The following is an 8,552-nucleotide window of genomic DNA, read 5'->3' as shown; positions in this document are numbered from 1 at the left end:
CTTCCCTTGACTGCAGTTGCTGGAGCAAGACATTTTAACCCCAGCTGAGGATTAATCATCTCTCTATCCTCAGAAATGTCATTTGCCCAATATAAATGACATAAACCAAGATCATCATCTTAGTTTATTTTTCTAGAGTCCTTAGCATGCTACATTAACCTGACAATGTTTAATCTTGTGTTCATTTCACAATACACTTCATGCAATTCACAGCTGTAATTGGTTTTACACTGACATTACACGTTTCAACCTAGCCATGGGAAAAGAATAACTCTTAAGATTATTTCTCTAAAAAATGTCCAAGCTCAAACAGCACAGAAGCAGTTCATGCTAGTTTCATGTGCATAATTCTTTCTTCAGCCTTTTCTTTCAATGCAAAGATGATGACTGGTCCTTGTTCTAGTCCATTTGCAATTGAACTACTTTTGTTTGATTTCTTATGTCCTGAGGAGTTCTCTCTTATAAAACAGCATTCAAGTATTCTAGTTAAATATCCCCAGTTGTCTGAGTTAAGGAACAAAGTAGACCTTGAGTTTCTGTCTCTGTTACGAATCTTCCAGAGTCCCGTAACTGATGGCCATAAAGTCTTCCTTTGTAGTACACACTCAGCGCAAAAGCCAGAGTATTGCTATTTGGCATTATCCAGTGAAGTGCAAGAAATTAAATAAGTTATGTCTTTATTGCTATAGTACAATACCAAGCAAAGTCACTTTCTAATACAATTGCAAGGGTTTCATAGAGTATACATCTCTCCTCTTCGGGCCCAGTAGTTCAGCTGCACTGCAAATATCACTTAGTTATCACACGTCAACTGTCAGTCTAAGAAGATGTGTTGAGTATTCTCGAGTCTGAAGAATCAGACCTTTCGTCATACTCATCTTCTGTGTAGATAGGTTGCTTAGACACAATAGGACATCCGTCATCAGGGATTGGGATCCGAGGATCTTCTGATGAGCGAGAAGGAAGGACAGGAGAGCTTCGGAAAACACTGGCTGAGTTGCTAGAGAAAGGACTGACGTACTGAGACCGCAGCTGGTACTGCTGCTGCAGCGTCATGGTGTTCCACAAGGTGACATCATTCGGCAGGAAAGGACTAGACTGGTTTCTTGCCAAAGTATTCCTCAGCATCAGCGGGTAGCGTGGTGGCTGAGGGAAAGGGTGCTGCAAAGGTACGGCCAGAGGATTTGGCACAACATTGCTGGAATCAGCAGAGAACCGCAGTGTGTCAGGAACTCTAAAGGCTGAGCCCACAGACCACTTGGAAGAGGAAATAGGGTATGAACTCAGTGTGTGTTCAAAAATGTGCCCATTGGAAGGCAAAACAAGACCATCTGATTCTGCAGAAGTTCTCTCTCCGCTGGCCACTGAAGACCTACTGGACAGGAGAACCTCAACAGCACTCACCAGGTCACCACCACATCCCTTCAGGATCAGCTCCAGTACAGTGGGCTTTTGGTTAGGGAAGATCTTTTTCAACACTTCAAGTGGAGGTCTATTGGCTTTCAAGCTGAAAGGTAATGAAACTGTCCCAGAGGGACCTTCTATCAAGAGGTGGTTCTGCTCTGCATGGTACTTGGGGCTGTCTGGACGGCTCTCTGTGCTACCACCATTTTTCTGGACTGCATAACCAACCTCATCCACTGAAACAATTTCAGGGCTTTCAGGGGTGAAGCAACTTTTGGCTTTAGTCATGTCTGGGGAACTCCTTTGGTCTGTGTCTTTGTCACTGTAGGTCTCAGCATTGTCTGCTCCACTGGCATCACCCAACCGCTCCTCATTCATGTCTGCAAAGGAAGGCAGAGAAGTTAACAAAATAGCTGAGGCTAAAAGCTTTTATGGTCATTATTGTCTTTGGAGAATACGTTCTTCCTAAAGGGAACAGAGCAAGATCCTAGGGAAGAAAAAAAAAAAAAAATCACAGAGATTCTGCTAAAGTTAGGTTGTCTTTGCAATATCTCATGAGAACAAAACTGCAGAAAAGTTATCGGACATGGTCTAGGCATTTTATGTTTGCTGATAGGTATCTGTCTCATTCTTCCACACACACAAGAAAAGCAGTTGTCATTTTTGTGCTTCATCAAATATGCTATACCAATCCTTCCTCACTGGTTACCAGAGAGCAACACGCCACCCAAATGAAAGCTTTCTTAGAAGAACTTCAGCACTTTCACATCGTAATTCTTCACTTGCACAGTCTCACTGGCTGGGAGTTGACATTATTCAGGGGGCACTTGGGAGAAGAGAATTCCCTCTGCAAGTCCAACAGTATTGGTGGAACCACTACATCATGTCTAGTAGCTCAAGGTTAAAGAACTGTTCAAATAAATCAGTGTATTCCAGTTCTGTTTCTTCAGAAGCTAGTTCCTTCCCCAGCAAGAACCACAGGTTTTTCTTCCAAACCTGAGCACAGCTGATGCCTTGAACCATCAGAGCACAAAACTTTAAAAAAATTTTTTTTTGGAAAGAACCTCTGGAAAGCATCTGGTCCAACCTCCTGTTCAAAGTAGGACTCACCCAAAACATAGAGCAGGTTCCCTGGGTTCCTGCTCAGCTGAGCTTTAAATACTGCCAAGGATGGACAATAAACAACCCGCCGCAGCATTTGTTTCAGGTTCCTTGTTTTTTTGTGTTCAAAACTAAGGGCAAGAGCTGAGTACGGGGCTGAAAACAAGCCCCTTGTTCACGCTTTTACCAGAAGGACACTCAAAAATGGAGATACTCCAAGTCTCTGGTCACTTTGGTAAAGCCTGGCCAGAGTATGGAAACCTTTGAAATAAAACCACTAGTCAGAAAGAATAAAATAATAAGAAGGATTGACAGCTTTCACAGCTTATGAACAAAGAGGGCAATGTATTTGCTTGAGAATATTCATGGACATTTTCCAAGGATGCTGTTCTGCTGCCCTCCCTCATACAGTGCAGTGCCAATCTCCCTTACAAACATCAATATCTGGGGAAAGCGACACTGTGAGAGCTGACACCGACAGGAACTGCCTTAACTTGTTTACAGGGCAGTGCTTTTGAACACCTTTATGTGAAATATTAACTGCAGAAACCAATACAAGCACTTGCTTGGTTTCCTAAGCCCATGGTCATCAGCCCGACTAGATACAGAAGCTGTATGAAGTAAGCAAAGGTTTCCAAAATGTACTCATGACCACCCCTGCCAGGCTGAGAAGGAAAGCAGGTCAGTTAAAGGGATGCCAGTGGGTCAACCTCACTGCCCACCACCCCAGTCCTGCCTTCCTCTCACCCCAGGAATGGACAGGACATTACTGGTGCAACTCACCCACCTTTGCACGCTGAGAGAGGAGGCAGGGTCTGAGTGAACCTCTGCTGGGCAAGAGGCCACCGTGGTCTCCAGAAGGGGAGTCACGTTCCTCTGCCAGAAGTAAATTAGGAGCTCTTGGCAGAGGCAGTGGGCAGCCAGCATGGCCAGGGGAGGTTCTCTGCATGAGGATGGCTGGTGCCAGAAAGGAGCCATGGGCCATCCTAGAGAGCTGTGGGATGCTGCTAGCTCAGGTTGCAGGGGATGAGCATGGGAGTGGTGCTGAGGAAGACAGACACCCTTCTGAAAGTCTCACCCTTCTCTTTTATAAACGTGGGTAACCTACGGTGGGTACACAAGTTTTAATAGGTTACCCTCTGTCCAGTGTTAACAGAGAGGCAGCAGCTCTTCATGCAGGCATATGATAAAGAAGGCAATGTACGTGTGCACTTCATACACTCACTGCGTCAGTCTTGCCCTACAGCCAAAAAGAAATGCCAGAAACATCCGCTAGCAAGCCGGTAACATTATCCGTCTGAGGGGGTGGTAAGACCTAGGGATAGCTTTTCCATTATTGGAAAAAAATAAAAATAAAACAGGAGGATCGCGCTACCTTTGCCTCCTAATCCCTTCACGTGTTCATTACCACACGTTTATTACCTGAGCTGGGGTGTTAAGAACAACTCACATCTGAATGAATGGGCAATTTATACATCGAAGGCTTACCGGGAAGGCTTGAGGACAGCTAATTACCTCTGTCCCTGCCTCGCCAGATAGAGGGGCATTTAAGGGAGACGACGGTCCTAATTTCCATATAAATAGATTGCACTACGGTACCCAGCATTAACGAGTGGACCACATGCAGGTAAACGCATTTCTGTACTACCGTGCTTTTCCGAAGCATCCCTATCGGCTGGTAACAAGCGCTCACCGGGGAGCAAATATATGCTAAAAAACAGAGTATGACGAGCTCTGCCTAACGGGGATAATATACTCCCTCATTCTGAGTAATGATTATTTTCAAGATATTTCTGGTCTGATTGGTTTTCAGTACCTTTAAGAGTACCCTCACGAGGACTGGCTAAAAGAATTATTCAGGTTCTAAAATAATAATAATAATAATACAAAACACCTTCCATCCTGCAGAAGTCCGTGTCTGCAGCACCAGCAGCCCCCCACGGTCCGTGCCCAGGCCCCCCCACAGCAGCGGGGCAGGACACAGCGGGGACCCTCAGCAGAACCCCCCTCAGCTCAAGGGGAGAAACCCGCAGAATTTCGGCGACTTGGGCAAAACGCTGTTATTAGCACAGGGAGGGTTACGAGCGGGTTGCGTCCTTTATTATTATTATTATTATTATTATTATTATTATTATTATTATTATTATTATTATTATTATTATTATTATTATCATCATTATCATTATTATTGTTGTTGTTGTTGTTGTTGTTGTTGTTGTTGTTGTTGTTAATGATTTTGCTGTTGTTTGCCGTTTGTATTTCCCCTCCGGCAGCGTTTCTTGCTGTCGGCATCACCCGCGCCCGGACGCCTCCGGCTGTGCCCCCCGCCCCGGACACCGCCTCCCCCGGCACGACAGAAACCGTGTCCTGGCGACAGTCGTGACCTGCCGGAGGTGAGATTTCGCCTTGGCTGAAAGAACAATCCTCAAATAGCCAGCGGACTGGGAAGGTTCGTTTTAGATGCCCTCCCGTGGTGCTGAAATGTAGAAATGTCGCGTGCAGGTATCAGTCCCAAATACCTGTATTTTCAGGTTAAAAGAACTCATTTTGGTTTTAGCATACGCAGTCACTGAGCTTAGCCAAAAGTGTTTTTTGCACCACCACTACGCTTCACACGAGGATGTTAGAGGTTTACAGAAAGAAAGCTTGTCCTCAGAGGACATTTAGTTATGTTTAAAAAAATAATAATAATAAATATCTATTTCAAATTGCCTGCGTTCAAGTATTCACCTTGCCACCTCTGAGGAATCTAGGGGAATTGCCTTCTCATTAGGATAACTGATGGAAAGTATTCATCAGAAAACACACATACAGATACACACCCAGATCTACAGGGATGCCGAAATGAAACCCTCAGAGCAGTACAGCTGGAGAACTGTGCTTGCATTCACTGTAAAATATACACTGATAAACTAGGCTGCTACAAATTTGTGGCAATGTATATACCAATTTTTCCTTCAGTATTTATGCACTAAGAATCATGAGGCAAATATTGTAAAAGGGCCAAGTAAAGTAAAACGGGTGTGAGAGAGAAACTGTTCTCTTCGAGTTAATAACTTGTCTGGAAAACCTGGTCTAATACTTTGGATCCAAATTTGCTTCCTTGATATTCCCACTGCTGACTCTGTTTAAACAGCCTTGCTCTTTGATTGTTAGGACAGCCTTTTCTGCTACACAGATTTTCTTGGAGCCCAAACACATCTGCTCTTTTCTCTATTCTATTATTAGAGTGGACTGACCCCCGAAATATCAGAAAGCCATAAAAGCTAAGGTCCTGTAAAATTTATGAGTTAAGGCAGAGGGGAGGTTTCTGATTCGGGGTTGGGATTTTTTTGGTCTTTTTTTTTTTTGTTTGTTTGTTTTGGTTTTGTTTTTTATTGGTTTTGGGTGGATGATGTGCTTTCTTTTTTTGTTCAAGAGTAGTTTCGTTCCCGACTTTCTTCCCTCTCTTCAATCTCATGTACTTCCCAGGAGGCTTGTCACTGTGATACATTAAGACGCTTACTCTGAAATTAGCAGAAGACTCAATACAGCATTTTGTTAATTGCTTACACACCTCGATGACTGCTACCAAAACAGAGAAATGCAGCACGCGCTCGTTTGAGAGATGCAAGTATGTGAGTATAGCATCGGGGGAAGGAATTTTTGGAGGTTAGGGCAGGCAGGTGCAGTAGGAGCAGCTTGCATGTGTTCCATTTGCACAGAACAGAACTTCGCAACTGTCCCACCGAAAGGACCTATTCCGGCAGGAAGAATAAAACAAACGGGTCTGATTCTAAAGCACACCGGGAAAAAGCTCCTCCGTACAGGGGCATCTTCCAGGAGACTAATGTTGGGGGTCTAATGACAGGGTGGGCTAGGGGAGGAAATAATTACGTTCTCTCATCTGTCTGAGCACGATTTTAGTACAGGTAGCGGGGAGGAAATGAGAAAGAAAGCCCTGCCCTGTGCTCCCAGCTCTCGGGCTGGCTGGAAGCGAGCAGGTTATCAGGTTAAGCGGTGTCTGGCGGCGGGCGACCCCAAGGGAACCAGGGAACCCCTCGAGGAGATAATTTTCTGCCTTTCCCTCGCCATTTCCTTTATTCGTAAAACAAATTTTTGGTTTGGCCTCACCATCTTCTACATCCCCAAAAGCCGAAACCGAGACTGGGGGCGAGGTCTGTGCCACTCGCACTGTTTTTTTCGGGGGCCCTGTGCCCCGTCTCCCCCTGCTCGCCGCGGGGCTTGATTTATGGAGACCTGCTCCGCTTTTTCGCCCGTGAAGCTGTTAGCAGAAAGTGCTGACTGGCTGGCAGGGAAGAATTTCTCATCAATACGCTTTGATTGTATTTTGCAAACAAAATGCCTGTTGCTTGGTAACATTTCACTTGAGCCTGACCTTCCCCAAAAGTTATTGCTATCAGATTCGATTTACACTGTCCTCCCGTGATTACAGTAATCTTTTAAGCTGGGGCGTTCATATATCAGGGGGGAGAAAATTTGGGCGTACAAGTCAATACCGTTCCTATCCGCCAGATTTATATCCTGCTGGCGAAGTTTATTTGTTTCCCTTTCTGGAAGGAGCCAAGACGGATTTTTTCCCGGCGTTTTGCCGGGGCAGGGACCGGTGCGGAGAGGCTCCGCGCTGCCGGAGGAAATCCGGGGCGTGGGGAGGGAGCGGGACACCCCAAATTCCCGTCCGGGGGGAACGGCGGGAGGAGATGCTGCCCTCGAGGGGACAAGGCGGGGCGGAGGGCGGCCGAGCCGTGCCGGGACAGAGCGGGAGGGGAGCCCGGCGCCGAGATAACCGGAGCTCTCCCTCCCATCCCCATCGCACCCCGGCCCCGATACTCCGCGCCTACTCGCACAAACCCGCAAAACGATGGACGTGCGGGTGGGTGCCCGGCTCCCTCCCGGCCGCCTCGCAGAAACCGGCCCAGGAGCGGCACGTCGAGGGCACGGCTGTCCCCGACGGTGCCCCCGGACCCACACCGGGACATCCCCAGCCCTTCCTGCGCCCGACGGGTGTCCCACCGCCCCGGCCGGGGCGCAGGGGGCAGCCGGGGCTTCCCCCCTCCAACCTTCCCCTCCCCACGGCGCCCGTCGGGGCGAGGGGAAAGCAGCCTCCCCCCGTCCCCTCGTCCCCGGGGCGAGCCGGGCACCGCGACCGCGACCCCGTCCCGGCCTCACCTGCCTTGGGGAGCGGCCCCGGGAGCGCAGGGGGCGGCTCGGCGGCCCAGCGCAGGGCGGCGGCGGCGGCCAGCTCGGCGGGGGCCCGCGGCGGCCCTGCGCAGGGCGGCGGCCCCGGAGGGGGCGCGGGGGGCTCGGCGGCGCCCGGCGGCCCCGGGAGGGCTCGGAGCGAGTCCGGGAGGAGGCTCTCCAGGCTCTCGTTGGCCTGCTGCCGGCGCAGCGCCACCTGCGCGGCCATCACCCGCTGCCGCTCGATGATGAGGATGCACTTCTCGCAGGTGCAGTCCTTGAAGCGGCAGTAGCGCTTGTGGCCCTTCAGCCAGGACAGCACGCCGTGGTTGCGGCACCGGGCGCACTTGGGCGTCCGCTGCAGCGGCGCCCGCGGCGGCTGCGACACCGGGCCGCCCATGTAGAGGTACGGGGAGCCGTAGCCGTTCATGCCCGCGGGGAGCGAGAGGGGAGCCCGGACGGCTCCGGGGCGGAGAAGGGAGTAGCGGGGGGCGGGCGGAGGCCGGGGTGCCGGAGGAGAGGAGGCGGGCGGCTCGGTGTGCGGGCTCTGCGGTGGACCCGGCCCCAGCCCCAGCCCCGGCCCCGGCCCCGGCCCGGCGCGGTGGCACCGTCGGGCAGAGCGCTGCCGCCGGCCGGAGCGCCTCTGCCGCTGCCCGCGCCGCCCCGCCGAGCCCAGCGCCCCCCTCCGCCCGCCCCCGCCCCCCGCCCGCCCCCTTCCGCCCCCCACCCGCGGGGAGGGAGGGACGGAGGGAAAGAGGGGTGCTGGGGGGCTCCTCTGCTCCGCCGTCGGGGCAGCGGCTCTGCCCACCCTTCGCCGGAGGGGCAGGAGCGGGGGCTACGCCCCCCGCCCCCCGCACGGATCTCTCCCT

The 8,552-nt window shown here is 50.6% G+C and overlaps 1 protein-coding gene across 1 annotated transcript; it reads right to left on the bottom strand.

Annotated features, from left to right (window-relative positions):
• Positions 1-819: 819 nt before the first annotated feature.
• Positions 820-8,113, bottom strand: DMRT3 (doublesex and mab-3 related transcription factor 3; the record flags this gene model as incomplete). The annotated part of the gene is made up of 2 exons (XM_084305558.1): positions 820-1,784; positions 7,675-8,113. 2 exons carry the CDS (start codon positions 8,111-8,113, stop codon positions 820-822), a joined length of 1,404 nt encoding a protein of 467 aa, XP_084161684.1.
• Positions 8,114-8,552: the final 439 nt, after the last annotated feature.

The sequence above is a fragment of the Netta rufina genome (assembly GCF_964035555.1).
Source record: "Netta rufina genome assembly, chromosome: Z".
In the NCBI taxonomy this organism is placed as follows: domain Eukaryota; kingdom Metazoa; phylum Chordata; class Aves; order Anseriformes; family Anatidae; genus Netta; species Netta rufina.
This window is presented reverse-complemented; position numbering and strand designations above follow the sequence as displayed.